The sequence below is a fragment of the Chelonoidis abingdonii genome, chromosome 4, assembly GCF_003597395.2.
Source record: "Chelonoidis abingdonii isolate Lonesome George chromosome 4, CheloAbing_2.0, whole genome shotgun sequence".
NCBI classification, from domain to species: Eukaryota; Metazoa; Chordata; order Testudines; family Testudinidae; genus Chelonoidis; species Chelonoidis abingdonii.
In genome coordinates, this window is record NC_133772.1 from 105,383,570 (window position 1) to 105,401,962 (window position 18,393).

The 18,393-nt window shown below is 41.0% G+C and overlaps 1 protein-coding gene across 4 annotated transcripts in view; it reads left to right on the top strand.

Moving 5' to 3' along the window:
• Window positions 1-18,393, top strand: part of NPAS3 (neuronal PAS domain protein 3) — an 842,887-nt gene that overhangs the window by 794,837 nt on the left and 29,657 nt on the right. For all 4 annotated transcript variants that reach the window (XM_032798433.2, XM_032798434.2, XM_075065506.1 and 1 more), the window contains one exon: window positions 6,065-6,171. In XM_032798433.2, the coding sequence (XP_032654324.1) occupies window positions 6,065-6,171 (107 nt within the window). The remainder of the gene's footprint in view (window positions 1-6,064; window positions 6,172-18,393) is intronic.

Here is an 18,393-nt window from a genome sequence, read left to right on the forward strand (position 1 = left end):
TAGAAGCTTTGGTCAAAATTTTCAAACTTGGATGTCATCTAAATCTATATTTAGGCCCCTAAATAAAAGTGGCCTAATTCTTAAGTACTGAGCTGACATCCAGCTTCTATTTACTTCAGTATGAGTTATGGATGCTCAGCATGTATGAAAATCAGATCACTTTTATTTAGGTCCCTAAATATAGATTTAGATGTCTAATTTAGGCAACCGAGTAGAACATCATGGCCATTGCTTTTCCTTTCTTGAGGGTCAAATGCTGGGGAAAAAATCAAAGTTTGTGTAAAGAGTTTACTTCTGGAGAGCAAACATCAAGGGCTGAATCTAAATCCTGAACTGGTCAGGATGTCTGCACAACCACAGCTACTAACACAATGGTCACAGTGAGAAGTAGCGTAAGAACATAAGAATGGCCAAACTGGGTCAAACCAAAGGTCCGTCAAGCCTAGTATCCTGTCCTCTGACAATGGCCAATGGCAGGTGCCCCCAAGTTATTGAACAGACAGGTTATCATCAAGTAATCCGTGGCCTGTCACCCAATCCCAGCTTCTGGCAAACAGAGGCTAGGGACACCATTCCTGCCCATCTTGGCTAATGGCCATTGATGGACCTATCTTCCATGTATCTATCTAGCTCCCTTTTGAACCCCGTTATAGTATTGGCCTTCACAACACCCTCTGGCAAGGAGTTCCAGAGGTTGACAGTGCATTGCATGAAAAAATACTTTCTTGTGTGTGTTTTTAACTTGCTACATATTGTTTCATTGGTGGCCCCTTGTTCTTGTATTATGAGAAAGAGTAAATAACACTTCCTGATTTACTTTCTCTATACCACTCATGATTTTATAGATCTCTATCATATCCCTCCCTGTCCAAGCTAAAAAGTCCCAGCACACACACATGGCATGATACTCTCCCAGTGTGGAGTTTTGTCTCTATGGATCTGCACGCTTCACCGACCTACCAACATTCCCTAAGGACCTGCAGAAATAGTTTCCTGTATGGAGCCTCCTTTACTAGGAGTCAGGACTACTTAATAATGAGCACTCTGGCTCTAAGCCAGCAAAGCACAAGCCATTGACTGAAGTGGGACTCTCCATGAGCTTAAAGTTAAGCATAAACTTACCAGGTTTATGGGATCAGAGCAAGTGTACTCAGCACTCGGTAGGATCAAGCCCCTGCTTCTCAATCAGCTGCTATTTTTAGCTGTCAAGAGACAGACTGCCCATAGGGGTTGGAGTGCCAGGGGATATGGCCCTAAATTAATAAATTAAGCAACATAATAGAAAGTTATTTTTCAGTGGTTTAGTAATGCAACAATATTTATATGTCAGCTTTGATCTGTGTATGATTTCCATAACAAAATAATTTTCATTCATGTAATCACAAAACTGATTTACTTTGATGTCCTCTCTCTTCGTTCTCATTTTGGTGACCTTGATGGACACAGATCACTCTTATCTTGTGAATTGTATTTTTTCTTTTTAGTTAAAAATACAAACCCTCTTTCCTTCTTACATTTGGACTGAATAGCTTTGTCCTCGTGTTATTATTGAACTCATGGGTTGTGGATCAGGTTCCACAGTTCACTTGCTTTTTTTGACTTACTGTACAGTACTTATAATACAATATTTTCTGACACTCAGACCATTCAAAAGGTCAAAGCCAAGTGAAGAAACAAGTGCACAGAGTGACTAGGGAGTTATTAAAAGACTTACTTGGACCTTTCAGTATTAATATACTGATATATACAAAAAACACCTTAGTTAAAAGAAAGTTACTAAGGTTGCAATAGTTAAGCATTCAGGTTAGAAACTGCCATACAACCTTAATTCTTCCCCCTTGCACAGATGCATTATGATACAGTCTTTAATTACATAGTCATATACTATTTTTCTACATTATTGTACAGGGTGTATGGTACTCCATGAATGAAGCAGCTGTTAAATATTTTTTTATTCTCCTTATTCAATATGTTGATCCATGTCTTATTTACTGCATGCCATCTAAACCCTGCGCTGAATACTGAATTATTAATTTCTTCACGGTCTTTTCTACGGTGCTTATCCCCATTGTATCCAAGTGTTTCACAAAAATCAGTTAATTTATTTTCACTACTCTTTATGAGATAGAAGAATGTTATTATGGGAAAAATGAGGCAAAGAGAGAATAAGGACAAAATGACTGCTAACTTGGGGTGCTACAATGACTGGGCACCCAACTTGAGACACCTTGGGCCTGGTGTTTTGTAGGTTTTGAGTATCCACAGCTCCCATTGACTTTAGTTGGTGTTGTGAGTGTTCTGTTCTTTTGAAAATCAGGCCCCAGATGTCTCAAGTTAGTCTCCCAGAAATTGAGGAACACACAATTTGTGGCCAGTTGTGAAATTTTTAGTTCCAGTTCACTTGCCAAGCATCAGATAGGAACTCTGTGGTCAGGGCTAGAATCCAGTTCTCTAGGGTGGCATTCAGTTGCCTTAACCAGTAACCCATCTCTTCTCGCAGTCCCCTATTTCACTCTCTATATACCATCCAACTTCTATAGTGCAAACTGAGTGTCTGAATTTTTTTAGCACAAAGGGTCTACCAAACTCTAGTAAATATAATGCAAATGGTGAGGATTTTCTACATCTTATTATTGAGCCAAAACTGAACATATTTTTATGGAGACAGCAAGTTCATGCTCCAAAACATGGAGGCATTAGAGTTCTTCAGAAAGCATTCAGAATTTTTTTTTAATAATGGGAATAGATAGGCAACCTAAATATAGATTTTGGTCAGCTCCTGTTCCCTAGAGTTGTATATTGTGGTAAATGGATCTCTTGTTGCTGTTAGAACTATATTTACAAGCCTAACTAACCTATTGTAGCAGAAATTGCTGAACTATTTTATTCAGTTACTGAACTACTAGTCAGCAGGGAAGTCTCCATTCTTGATCACAGTTATACCATTCAAAGACACTGTGACAATTCTAGGGGAAATGACATGTGTGCCACAGCCTAATTATAGATATAACTAGGTTCAAAATGAGTACAAAGGCAAGTGGTCCCTATTACAAGGAAGAGCTGTGGATGCTTTCCTGACCAAAAACCGTACCACCTTGATCCAAATTAAATATAGACCAGAGCTCTAATCCATCCTCCATTAACATTTATGGAAAGACTCCCATTGATTTCAGTGGAGGTGGATCAGGATTCGAGTGACCCCATTGTCTCTTGCATAGTTGCAAGAGTAAAACTGCCTTTGGCTTCCCAGGCCTTGTCATGTGATTCAGACCATAAGGTCCCAGTTCAGCAAATTTTTTAAGCCTGTGCTTAAATCCATTCCTGTTCAGCAAACCACTTAGGCGCATGCTTATGGGCCTTAAGCACATTCCTAACATTAGACACATGAATAGCGATGGATTGCTGAATCGGGTCCTAAGTCAACACATGCTCTGCTTCTGGGTACGACTGTGTATCTATTGGGTTTTCCGGGAAGTGGGCGGGCGAAGCCTGCCCACTGCTAAAGGATCCCCCCCCAGCCTAAGGGGAGGACCCACAGGACCACAGAAGCCCACTGATTACGGGGGACAACTAATAAAAGAACAGGGACGGGAGTGTGGTCAGAGGGTCATAAGAAGGGAGCCTGATGGGGACACCGAGCAGAGAACCCCAGACAGCGCCCACTGCTTCTCGAAGGCGTCAAGGGAGCCAGTGGATGCCGCCCAGAGGAACTCCGCCCGGATACGTGAACGGACCAGGGACCGGAAAGGGTACAACTGTGTAGCAGGGTGGTCCCCCGCTCCTGCCTGGGAGGGCTGCAGTGATAAAAGCTGCCCTGGAGAGGGCTGCAGCTCTAAAAGCTGGGCTGACTGGGGAAGCAGCCACAGCTGGGCCACACTCCAATCAGCCCACAGCTGGCCTGTATAAAAAGGCTGGGAGCCAGGAGCTCAGCAGTCTCTGCCTTTAGAGGGAGAAGGGCCTGGCTGCTAGGGAGTGTACCTGGGTACCTAAGGTGGAGCAGGGCTGGGGGAAGGCAAGAGGAGCTCTGGTCTAGAAACGTGCCCCCCACCCACCCCAGGCTGCAGGTGTAGGGTAAGGCCAATTGGGTACTGGGGTTGCAAAGGGGAAGCCCATGGGTAGGCAGAGGCAGCAGGTCCAAACCCCTTTGCCTGTGATGAGTGGCTGACACACTGCAGTCTGCCCCAGGGAATGGGGGCTAAGTGATGACTGGCAGTAGCTAAGAGTGAGGCAAAGTGGGGATAGTGGGTGGGGGTTCCCCTGGGAGGGGGAGACCCAGATTGGTGGGGTACTGCCAGGGGGCAGCACCCCAGTTAAAGAGGCAGCGGGGTCCTGGGAGGGGCACGGAGGCCAGAGAGAGGAAAGGCGGATCACTGGCCTGCAGAGGGCACTCCAGAGCTGGAATGAACTAATTCCTGAAAGTCACCAGCAGGAGGTGCTGCAGGGGTGAGTTCGCTCCTCTGCAGACTGGCACCAAGCATCTTGTGCCACTGGCTATTCTATGTACTGACTAGATTGGGAGACATTGACCATCTCCTTGTAACAATCTTTGTAATTTACTTCCTCCTGATACAGACAGAGGAAAATACAACTGGTATTTGCAAAAGGCAAATAAATAGTATAGTTTACACTGATGTGGAAAGCAAGTAATAGCTACATACTGTACAACCGCACCCATCACACTGAACTGCGCTTTAGTTTAAATGTAAAAAAGCTTGCATGCAATAGGGGCAAGAATGGGAGAATGTTCCCAGTCTTTCAGTTCCTAGGTGTATAAAGGGGCAGCCAGCAAATTTGTGGGCCATTGGGGATGACCAATCAGAATGCCTGCTATAATACAATGGGCCAGGGCATTCCAGCTAGAGGGGAGTTTGTGCAGCCCTCCTGGGCGAGTCCTCCGCCCCTAGCAAGCGTGCTTCAGTCACCCACTGTGTGTGGAGAGGGTAGTGGGCCAGATTGTCAAGGGACTTTCTCTCTGGTAAAAGAATTTGTTCAGGATAGAGAGAAATTGATGGGTAATTTACTAACTTGCTAACATATTTTTATTACACCCCAGCTCTTACAGTCCCTGACTTTACTGCAAGGATTCACCAGACTTTAAAATTAGTACGGTCATTGGTAATCTCAGTCATATAATTTGGAGATGAGTCCATTCACATTTTGAGGGATCTGTACAGTAAACATTACTATTACTAAGCCTATATATCAGCCCCCCTACAATGTCTTGCCTTCTAAACCTAAAAGATAGATGTTCTAGTTATACAAAATGAACATTTAGTGGGGGAACACTGTATTTCAAACCCCAAAAATTTGTTTCTACTTTTAAAAAAACAGGTTTTCAAATGTTTGTGTAAACCAGGCTGGTTCACTCAACATGTATTCCAGTTTTTGTTATATTTTTCTGTACACATGCACACACACTCTGCTGAAAGGGTTTTAAAGTTTCTGTGTGGAATAAACCACAAAGTCCCAGCTGAAAGGGCCAGGAGTGAAAGCTGAGTTCCCAAATGAATAAGACTAAAAAAGATAACACCCCCAGGCATCTGTATGTCTCAGCATTTAAATTATATCCCTTGAAATGTCAGTTTGGACTTTGTGCCAAGAAATGGATGAAGAGCTTTTTTCATGAATATACCCAATGGAAGACGAATCTGTTGAAATGAAAGGTGTCTCTAATCATTTGATATGAACATAACATATTTTTATTTTATTATGTAACCTTGGTCTTTTAATGAGGATTTTGAATTATTGCTGATGAGATGTAATTTCATGGAATTATATTGTCTCAGTGTTTGTTCTAGGGATGGGAAGTGCTCTGAAACTTACCTTTCCATAGCCTTCCATTTATTTCAGTGGACTAACTGATTTTAGCAGATTTCTCTATTAAAAACAGTTTTATTTCAAAGAATGTGTCCTTTTTATACAGGTATTCCACTCAAATAAATAGCAGAGGCTTTGTGGTTATACTACAGTAATGAAAAATCTTTCTGTAGATTTCTATTTCTGTCATTTGAGAGTTCCTGTATTTTTTCCTTCTTAAATTACAGGCTGTATTTTTCCTTTGTAGGATTAGTGATTACATGGATCTGACCCCTGTAGATATTGTAGGGAAGAGATGTTACCACTTCATTCATGCTGAAGATGTGGAAGGGATCAGGCATAGTCACTTAGACTGTAAGTACCTCAGTTTTTGTCAAAATAATCCGGCACAACACCTGGTTGCTGTTGAACTATTATTTACATTTCATGATTGTGGATCTTCATATTGGGGCTGCCTTTTTGTTTTAATATAGTGGAGGATGGTTCAGAGTAACTTTTCTTACTGTATATTTTCAAGTCATTTCCTTAAATATACAAGACTCTCAATCTGTGTGAGAATGTGGAATTACTTAGATTTGTAACATGGTGGTCTCTAACAGCTGTCCAGTTCCATGCACTGCCCGTTATTTTACTTCACAGTGGCACTGCTCCAATGAAATTAGACAAAGGTTTCTAACCGTAAGAGAAATGAAGTTCTGGAACAGCCTTTTAATGGGATTAGTGGAGGCAAAAAACCTAACTTGTTTCAAGACTGAGTTTAATAAGAATTTTTTGGAGGGGGTGGTGTGATAAGATTACCTGTAAAGGCATATGGCCAATCTGTGACTTCTGTTAGCAAATATCTCTAATGGCTGAAGATGGGACACCAGATGAGGATGGTTCTGAGTTACTCCACAAAATTCCTTCCTGGGTGTCTGGCTGGTGGGTCTCACCCACATGTTCACAGTCCAACTGATTGCCATATTTGGGATCATGGACAAATTTTTCCCCAGGTCAGATTGGCAGAGACCTTGGGGTGGGAGGTGCCTTCCTTTTCTGCATGGGGCCTGGGTCATTTGCTGGCTTGAACTAAAGTCAACTGTAATTTGAACTCTTTAAATCAATATCTGAGGACCTCAGTCACTCAGCCAGAGGTTACAGGCCTGTTGCAGGAGTGGGTAGGTGATGTTCTGTGGCCGGTGGTAGCAGGAGGTCAGACTAGATGATCATGATGGTCCTTCCTTAACATCTGTGAGATGACTAACTCTGTCCCTAATCAGAGCTGGTGCAAGGATGTTTTGCGCCCTAGACGAAACTTCCACCTTGTGCCCTCCCCTGTCCCCGAGCCCCTGCCCTGAGCCAAACTCCTCTCGCGGCAGCTCCCCCCTGCCCTGAGGCACCCCCTGTGCCCCAGCTCACCCCTGCTCTGCCTCCACCCTGAGCACGCCGTTGCCGCTTCACTTCTCCCACCTCCCAGGCTTGCGGAGCCTAAGCTGATTGGCACTGCAAGGCTGGGAGGCGGGAGAAGTGAAGCGGCCACGGCATGCTCGGAGAGGAGGCGGGGCAGGGGTGAGCTGGGGCGGGGAGTTCCCCTGCATGCCACCCCCCTGCCTTACTTGCTGCAGGTGACCCTCCCCGCACTCTCCTGCCCCAGCTCCCTCCGCCTAAATGCTGATGGTGACCGGGGTGGCCGAAGATCCAGCCGCCGCGGTCGCTGCCAAAGAAAATGCCGCCCCCCAAATGCCAGCACCCTAAGCGAGCACCTAGGTCAACTAAATGGTTGCACTGGCCCTGCCCCTAATATAGAAAAGGAACTCATCACTTGCTTTTTTTATTTCTGACTGATGACATGGAGATAAACGGCAACATATTTGGTAGCTAAGAAAATTGCGCAGAACAGAGCTGAGCCATGAAGCTACCGTGGATTTAACCATACAGTGTATTATCCTCTCTCTATTTTTATGGCTCCCGTTCCCGTAATATCCAAATACCTATCTGTACCCAATCAGGATTAGAAGACTAGGAGTAGTACAAACACATAGCAAGAAAAAAGTCCATGTCCCAAACACACACATGTGTTCATATCTGTATCCAGATATGGATGCAACTTGACCCCCAAATATTTGAGACCAAATTCTTTCCATTTGAACACCAGCCTTTTAATTATAACCTATTTACAATTTTTAAGAATAGACACAGGGCTAATTCTTTTCTTGCTGAGGTTTATTGTCATTATTGAGGTTGCTCCTGATTTGCACTGGCATGAGAGGAGCATTAGGCCACTGATCTGTAATTTAGCTATACTTGGAGTAAAACCAGATGATGGTTGCACTGGATACTGCTAGAGCACTGTGTATCCTGGGATTTATTTCCACAAGACACCCCAATTGGCAGTGAAGACACAGAGTATGTAATGAGAAACAGAAATTTTCTACTGAGAGGCAAAACAAATCTCTGGTATAAGAGCACTACACCCAAGAGAACAAACTAGTTCAGTCCAGTATGCCAATAGGGGAAACAATGAAAAAACTGGTTTTTCTACACATGAAACTGACGTAAAAGCTGCTTGCTTGTTGCCTGCAATTGCAAACCTGGGAGCACAGTGGCCATCTTTGTGAAAGGCAAAAGAAGCTAATAGAAAATGTGCAGCAGCCATCTTTGACGTTGATAGCAGCGCAAAGACTCAAGCTTTTAGAAGCTGTTAAAAGGAAACAGCCCATACAATCTGAAGGAACTAAAATATATATGATTGAAAAAGGGAAAATAGCAATGTGAGATAAAATTCAGAAAGAACATTAAAGGCACACCTAGAGGGGAAAAAACCAAAACAAACCAAAGCAGTCTGGCATTTGCATTCCTTAAATTCCCAACATGCAGGATCTCTGAGGATAGGGCAGTTGTTCAGAAGTGGAGACACAAATTCAGAAATCTGTTGGATGCACTTGAAATTGGAATTAAAAAATGACGAATCACACTTTTATTGAACTGTCTGGGTGAGGAGCTAAAAGATGCTTATGACTTACTGACTTAACTAAACACCTGGCAGAGATGAAGATCCTGTTTGAAAAAGACCGTAGTGTTTTGACTGACTGACTACTTCTCTGAAATAGAATATGGAATATGAAACACTAGTTTTCAGGCAAGTGAGACAAGAACCAATAAGACTGTGTGAGAAGTAGTGTGATCCAGTGGATAGCCTGGGAATCAGAAAACTCTGTGTTCCCAACTCTACCACTGACCTGCAGTGTGTAAGTAACTTCAAACAAGTTACTTTACCTCTCTGTGTCTCTGTTTCCTCTTTGACCCTTTGTATGTCTTATCTATTAGGATTGCAAGATCTTCAGCCCCAGGGCTATCTTTTATTTGAGATAGTTATGTTGAAAGTTGACTGAATAGTTACAAAGGAATGTCACTAAACTAGGTGACTGGGTGGCAAAATGGCTGATGAAATTTAGCACTGATGAGTGCAAAGTAGTGACCACTGGAGAAAATAATCTCAACTATACCTACAAAATGAAGGTGTCTAAATTAGCTGTTACCACTCAAGAAAGAGATCTTGGAGTCATTGCAGATAGTTCTCTGAAAACATCTGCTCAATCTGAAGTGACAGTCAAAAAAGCTAACAGAAAGTTAGAAACCATTAGAAAATAGATATAAAAGAAAATGTCAAAATGCCACTATATAAATCCATGATATAACCACACCATGAATACTATGTGTAGTTCTGTTCACCCCATCTCAAAAAAGAGATATTAGAATTGAAAAAGGTGCAGAGAAGAGCAACAAAAATGACTAGGGGCATGGAACAACTTCTTCCATATGAGGAGAGCCTAAAAAGACTGGGACTATTCAGATTAGAAAAGAGATGTGTAATGATGGAGGGGGGAAATATGATAACAGTCTCTAAAATCATGAACGGTGTGCAGAAAATGATTAGGAAAGTATTATCTACCTATTCACATAATGTAAGAGCTAGGGGTCCTCTGATAAAATTAATAGGCAGCAGGTTTTAAACAAACAAAAGAAATAACTTCTTCTCACAATGCACGGTCATCCCGTGGAGCTTGTTGCCAGTGGATGGTGTGAAGGCCAAAAGTATAACTGGGTTCAAAAAATAATTTGATTAGTTCATGAAGGATAGGTTCATCAAGCTATTAGTCAGTATGGGCAGGGACCTAACCCTGTGCTCTGGCTGTCTCTAAATCTCCAACTGCCAGAAGCTGGACTCGATGACAGAAGATGGATCATTCCAAACTGTCCTATTCTGTTCATTCCTTCTAAAGCATCTGGCACGGGCCGCTGTCAGAAGATGAATAGTAGCAGAAGCATTGGTCTGACCCAGTGTGGCCGTTCTTATGTACTATATTTCTTGTCAGCATCCAGCATAACGGAGCTCTGATCATGCTTAGGGCTTTAAGTGCCACCATAGTAACAGTAGTGGTAATAATGAGAGACACTGACTAATCTTATACCAGATTCCCCACCTAGCATTCTGTTGTAAATTTGCTGACTTGGATGCAAACGATGCAGCATTGTTCAGTAAACAAGCATGGGCCATCAGCTCTTAGCTCTTAATTTGGAAAGACTTTTAGATATAGAATGAGTTACTAAAGTGACAGAGTCACAGGCCTTCATCATGGAAAACAATGCACCAAGCAAACCTGTAATCCCAGCAGGGCATATCTCAAGAAGTAAGATTGGGTTTCAGTACCCTTGCAGAAGCTGAAATGGCTCATACCCTCACTCAGAAAGATATCAACTTTTTGAGCGGTTGGAAAGGAATGTAGAGGAAAAAACACTTTGTGGCAAATTGTCTATCTCAGGTGACAGAATCCAAATTCAAGTTAGGAAAGGGAAAAACTACCTGCTATGGTGAAAACAGATGTTGTCAAGATACAAAATGTGCCAGGCAGTGGGATAGCTCAGTGGTTTGAGCACTGGCCTGTTAAACCCAGGGTTGTGAGTTCAATCCTTGAGGGGGCCACTTAGGGATCTGGGGCAAAGTCAGTAGTTGATCCTGCTAGTGAAGGCAGGGGGCTGGACTCAGTGACCTTTTGGGGTCCCTTCCAGCTCTATGAGATCAGTGTATAAGAAGATGATAGAGGCTCACATTAAGATAAGCATGATAGAACCTCAGTCCCTCAAAATCAGACATGCGATAACAATGCAGAAAAGATGATACTCTTAAGAAGAAACTAGAAGCCCAAGTGAAGAAGCTAGCGCAGACCCTATGATAAAACAGAATCAAGACTTCAGGGGGTTGCAAGCTGAAAAAAAAAAAAGTGAATACTTGAAAAAGAGCTTCAGAAATTACAGGAACTTCTTGAAAAGAGAAAGGTGGGAAAAGGTTAGAACATGCAGAAACTCAGAGTTCAACTGCAGATCCTCCAATAGTCAACATAAATAAAGGGAAAATAAAACTACTATTGGATTCTGGATGTGCACTGACAATAAAAATAGAAAAGGCAGAACTAGGAAGATTGGTACATCCAGCCTTCATTTCCAGGTTATGCAGAGACACCAGAGAAGAAAATGAGCAAGTTGTTTAAGGAAAAAAATGTTGCACAAAACCCACAAAATATTCAGGAAGATTGTTGATGGTAAAATCATTTCCTAGTGGACCATTAGTAACTTTTGAAAAGCTTTAGCACTATTTCAAATAAAAGAAGGCAAAAGCAGCCTTTTGAATGTGACAGAACAGTGCAGAAGGTCTTCAGGTCTGTAATAGCAACAGTGTTTTGTATGAGATCTGTTTTGCCCTTATGCAAAGCCAGTTGCACTCAAAGGAAAAACGTCCATTGACTTCAGTGACCAGTTGAAGAAAGCCTAACAGAACAAAAATATAGAGGTGAAATCCTGCCTCCATTGAAGTAAATAGCAAAAATCCTATTGACTCGGGGGTGTGAGGTTTATGTTTATTAATATTTGATGCATTTGTAAAGAATTGGGGAAGGAAAGTAATAATGTGTGCATTTAAGGTGGAAGGCAGCTTGGGTGAAAGTGATCATGTAATTCTAAAGAATGATAGGGGGGAAAACAGCAGAATAAAGACAACGGACTTCCAGAAGGCAGAGTTTGGCAAACTAAGTGAATTGCTAGGTAAGATCCTATAGGACGCATGTCTAAGGGAAAAAAGATTTAAGGAGAGTTGACAGGTTTTTAAAGAGACATTATTAAGGTCACAAGAGCAAACTATAGACCACTGCATAGGAAAGATAGGAAGTAGGGTAAGCGACCACCCTGGCTTAACCAGGAGATCTTCAACAACTTGAAATTCTAAAAAGAGGTATATAAAAAGTAGAAACTAGGTCAGATTACAAAGATTAATATGAAAAAATCCAACACAAGCATGTAGGGAGAAAAATAGAAAGGCCAAGGCACAAAATTAGATTAAACTAGCTAGGGACATAAAGGGTTACCAGAAAACATTTTACAAGTACATGAGAAGCAAACGGAAGACCAAGGACAGGTTAGGCCCATTACTCAATGAGGAGGGAAAGACAATAACAGAAAAAGCACCAATGACAGAAATGTTAAATGCCTTTTTTGTTTCCGTTTTCACCAAAAAGGTTAGCAGTGATCAGGCAAATATCAGTGTAAATGGAGTAGGAACTGAGGCTAAAATAGGGAAAGAACAAGGTCAGACTGACTTTGACAAGTTAGATGTCTTTGTGTCGGCAGGACCTGACTAAATACATCCTAGAATATTTAAGGAACTGGCTGAAGAGATCTGTGAGTCATTAGTGATTACCTTTGAGAACTTGTGGAGGATAGGAGAGATTCCAGAGGTATCTCTGTAAAAGGGAAAATACAGTACCTATCTATAAAAGGGGAATAAGGACAACCCAGGAATTATAGACGTTAGCTTAATTTCAGTACTGAAAAAGATAATGGAGCAAATAATCAAACAATCAGTTTATAAGCATCTAAAAGATAAAAAGATGATAAGTAACAGCATGGATTTGTTGGGAACAAATCATGTCAAACCAACCTAATATCCTTATTTGACAGGGTAACAAGCCTGATGGATGGGGGAAACAGTAGAGGTAGTATAAGTTGACTGTAGTAAGCCTTTTGATACTGTCTCATATTACCTTCTCATAAGCACACTAGGGAAATATAGCCTAGATTAACTACTATAAGGTGGATGCACAACTGGCTGCAACCTGTATTCAGAGAGTGGTTATCAATGGTTCACACTCAAACAGGAAGGGCATATCGAGTGATGTCCCTCAGGAATCTGTCCTGGGTCTGCTTCTGTTCAATATCTTCATAAATGATGTTGATATCAGCACAGAGAGTACACTTATAAAGTTTGCAGACGATATCAAGCTGGAAGGGGTTGCTAGCGCTTTGGAGGACAGGATTAGAATTCAAAATGATCTTGAGAAACCGGAGAAATGGTCTGAAATAAATAGCATACAATTCAATAAGAACAAATGCAAAGTACTCCAGTTAGGAAGGAATAATCAACTACACAAATCCAAAATGAGAAATGACTGCCTAGGAAGGAGTACTGCAGAAAGGATCTGGAGGTTGCAGTGGATCACAAACTAAATATGAATCAAAAATCTAATACTGTTGCAAAAAAAAAAAAAGTGGACATCCTTCTGGGATGTATTAGCAGGAGTATTGTAAACAAGTCGTGGGAAGTAGTTTTTTCCACTCTACTTAGTACTCATAAGATCTCAACAAGAGTACTTTGTCCAGTTCAGGTCACCTGAATTTGGAAGAGATCTGGACAAAAAGTCCAGAGGAGAGCAAGAAAAATTATTAAAAGTCTAGAAAACATGACCTCCAAGAAAAGATTGAAAAAATTGGGTTTGTTTAGTTAGAGAAGAGAAGATTTGGGAGAACATAACATGAGTCTTAAAGTATGTAAAAGTTGTTATAAAGAGGAGAATGATAAATTGTTCTCCTTATCCACTGAGGACAGGACAAGAAGCAATGGGCTTAAATTGCAGCAAGGGAGATTTAGGTTAGACATTAGGAAAGTTTCCTAACTATGAGGGTAATTAGCCACTCGAACAAATGTGCTAGGAAGGTTGTAGAATCTCCTTCATTGAAGGTTTTTAAGAACAGGTCAGACAAACATCTGTCAGGGATGGTCTAGATAATTTTTAGTCTTGCTTCAATGTAGGGGACTGAACTAAATGACCTATTAAGGCCCCTTCCAGTCCTAAATTTCTATGATTTTGTATCAGACTGCATTGTGAGAACTCCATTAACACTGCTGGAAGCTGGTATAGAGCACATATTGTTAGAATTCAAAACAGACTGCTGGATTTCCTCTAATAAAAGAATATTAACACACTATTTATGCATATACCTGCTTTTACTTCCGCAGGACACTACATCCCAGTGATTCCACAATTGTTGAATCAATGGCTCAATATCTTTTTTAAAAATGAGATATGGGGACATTATCCCCGTTTTGTTCCACTGAACTTTCTGATGATGGTTTTTTCACAGATACCCCAGTTCTTTGTGTAACAATTAAACTAATGAATGAGTATCCATCTCATAGTACTTAACTTGTAGAAAAAAATCCTATTTGATTTTGTCACATACTTTTTCTGTATCTATTGCAAAAACTGCCACTGGTTCACTAATTGATATTACTTGTTCTTTCACATTTAACATTTTCTTTGTATTCTTTGCAGGCAAACTCCTATTCATAAACCTCACCCAATCAGGGTATACTAGCTGGGATAATGCAACTGAGTCTCCAGCATTTTCACTAATAATTTTCAGACATAATTTATAAGTGACACAGGCCTCTAGCTACCACATTCTACTGGCTCTATGCCGGCTTTCCTTAATAAGATTATAGAAGCATTATTCAGAGTTCCAGGCAGTAGCCTTTCCTCCTACGAGTGGTTAAGGGCACTCAACAACAGGGGAGTTAATGGATCACTGAACTTTTGATAAAACTCATAAAAATCCCTGTTGTCCTCAGGTACTTCCTTTTTAAAAATATCTGTTAGTTTTCCCAACAGCTGCTTGTGGTACAGAGCCCTAAATGTATAACATAAGCAATAAGCCTACCCTCTCCAGGAAATGTGGAATCTTTCTAGATTTGCATTCAAAACCAATTGTAGTGTTACATATCTGTAACATATTGCTCACATACAGTATACATACCTATTACCATTACTATTATATATTTTAATAAAACACAGTATTTATGGGCTAAATAGTCAAAAGGATCTCACTGTAGCCTGAAAAATGATTCCTGAGGATTTCACATGTGAGTTTATCTCCATGCAAAAATGTAGCTTTGTGCAGACAAAGTACTTTTGTTTGTACAAATTGGGTAGGTAGAAATCTAACAAGCTAATTTAGATGCACAACTCTCAGATTTTTGTACACATAATAATGAACAAATTAAATAATACACTTTGATGCAATTTTAGTGGCTGCTTTGGAAAACGGGGGCTGTATAGTAAAGACAGATTCATGATAGATGATGCACATATGACGTGCTTTCGGTTCCGGAGCTCAGAGAAGAGGTTGTGTTATCTGTAAGAAATATGTAGATCCTCATTACATACATTAAAGTCACTATTAGACTTAAAACGTAGCAGCCACCATAGAGTTACAGGTCCAGTGAGGCTCAAATGCAGCCACTAGCTCTCAGCCTTAGTGTGCAGTAAGAAGATGCGTGAAGGGGGATAAGAGGAATCTTCCTCTGGTCTCTGGGGCTGCCTTGTATCTGCTACTAAAGTCTTGAGGCTGCAGGAGTGCCCCCATTGTCCAATTCACCTCTGAGTCTTGTGAAAAGGACAGGAGGATTTTCATAGCTGTGGATCCTCTGACAATACCTGTGCCTGCAGGAAGCCACCAGAGAGGTGAGCTGCATGTCATGTGAAGGGAGCTCAGTTCAGTTCCTGCATATTCCCCTCCTACCTGACTCCTGGGCCCCTGCTCAGTGGAATTACACCTGCTCCAATGCCAGGAAACCCTCTGTGGCCTTAGAGCTGGGGGCCCAAATGAATACAGTTACTCTTGAGTCTGGTTTTTATACTGTCCCCAGTATACAGTACGTTTTGAAACAGTGAGAACAGGGTGGGACAAAGGTAATTTGATACCCACTGCTCTATAGTGTGTAACACTTTACCATGTGATTTTCTTTGCTTACCACATCATAAACAGATAGTTAAGGGTTAATGTCTCTTTTACCTGTAAGGGGTTAACAAACAGTGAACCTGGAACACCTTACCAGAGGACCAATCAGGAGACAAGATACTTTAAAATCTCGGTGGAGGGAAGTCTTTGTTTGTGTGTTCTTTCTTTGTCCGTGTTCTCTCTGGGTTCTGAGAGGGACCAGACATGTAAGCAGATTTCTCCAATCTTTCTGAAAAAATCTCTTCTGTTCTAATTTTAGTAAGTATCAGGATAAAGGCGGTTTTAGTCTTTTTGATTGTTTTCTTTATTTGAAAATGTGTCATTTGCTGGAAGTATTTTAATTTGTATTGTGCTGGGGGGGAGGTTTTCTCTCTAGTGTCTATAAGCTGAAAGACCCTGTAATATTACATCTTGAATTTACAGAGATTTCTTACTTTTTTCTTTCTTTTATTAAAAGCTTTTCTTTTAAAAGACCTAACTGATTTTTTTCCCCTTGTTAAGGCTAAGGAACTGAGTCTGTACTCACCAGGGAATTGGTGGGAGAAGGTGGGGGGGGGAGGAAAATTTCCTATTTGTTTTAGATTCACGGAGCTTGAATCTGTATTGCCTCTGGGTGAGGGGAAAAGGGGAGGGGGGAAGGGACATTCCTCCCTGTTTTAAGATTCAAGGAGTTTGAATCACAGTGATCTTCCAGGGTAACCCAGGGAGGGAAAGCCTAGGAGATGCACCGGTGAGGGAAAGGGTTTACTGTCCTTTTGTTAAGATCCAGGGGGTCTGGGTCTTGGGGGTCCCCAGGGAAGGTTTTGGGGGGACCAGAGTGTACCAGGCACTCCAAGTCCTGGTTGGTGGCAGCACTACAAGATCTAAGCTGGTAATTAAGCTTAGGGGGATTCATGCTGGTACCCCATCTTTTGGACTCTCAGGTTCAGAGTGGGGTTTTATACCATGACAAACACTTTACCATGTGATTTTCTTTGCTTGCAACTCTTATTGCACTGATGCTTGCTAGTGCCCCATTCTGATTCACGAAGTCTGTTTGTTGTTGAGAATGAATGGATGTCACATACTGCTGAGGCATATGTCCCCAATTAATTGAAAAAATTAATGATGTTCACTGAACAGTTACATCAAGAACTTTCTGGCTGGGAAACCAGACAGGATATAGAAAAGTCAAGACCTCTGGAGGAAGCCGTGAATATACTCTTGGACAAATGTAGGACGATGTACTGGAATTTGAAAATGAATATATTGCTTGTAAGAACACTGTCACAAGCATTGTATATATTGGTATATAATAAGTGCTTTTTCATTTTGGAATCCTAATTGAGGTCTAAATTCAGAAACCTGACACTGACAAAAAAGATACTTGTCATCCTCAGCTTTTGCTTGGCAAAGCATCATCCTATTTCTTCATGATTTGATTTACAGCTATAAGAAATACAGTTCCTCAGAAACAGTGAGCAAGGGCAGTTCATTTCCCATAAAGCAAAGGTCTCTGATGAATACGTTTGGTAGCATTCTCTCTAATCTACTTTTATCTGGTTTCTAGTAGTTGGAATAAGCCAGGTTTTCTGAAAATAAACCACTGCACATTTACCTTGTTCACCACTCCTCTGTGTTTCAAAGGATCTTGTCCCTCAATCTGCTTTAAAATCAATTATACATAATTTCTTTGTGCTTCTTCAGTAAGAAATTCCTATTGGCATACAAAACATTGCTTAGTGATTTAGCCTACCAGCTGCAATTGAACTAACCCTTTTAACTCACACACATCACTTAGAATTTTTGGTTCTCTTAATAACCTCAAACACATGAAAAACAAATAGAATGAGTTGATAATTCCTAACAGTAAAATACACTTCACATAGTTTGCCATCATGCTGTGGAATAACTCCACAATGTCAAGTAGCACACAATTAGTAAAACTGTAGGGGGAAAAAAAGAAGTGTTTTGATCCTGAGAAATTTTGATCCTAATCAGATCGAAATTTCAATGCTCTTGTAGTGCTTAATATCTTCAATCACAAAAATAAAAAAAATCAAACTGATTTCCAATGTTAGGTTTTTGCATTCTGTGACTGAAGTAAAATGATAAAATATACAAATGAATCTCTTTTTTGTACAAGTTTATTATCATCACTAAGAAGCAAGATTGATTCTAAATTAGTGTGATAGAATGTCTGATGTTTAGCTGATCCTTAAACCAAGCCAGCCTTAGCAGTCTGACGGCAGTGTGGTACATTTTATAGGCATTGCAAAGATGGTGGACTGCCTAACTGTTTGCACAGTAACCTGCTTGTCCAAACCATAGCTGACATAGTCATCTACTTCAGCGAATGACTCAAGCATGCCCTTTTGGCTAGAAATGGTGGTGACGTAGCAGTCAGAAGGAACGAGAGATAAGGGGAAATGGAGATCAAACTAAGTGACTGGGAAAAGAGAGCATATATCAAAAACAGGTTTATTTTGT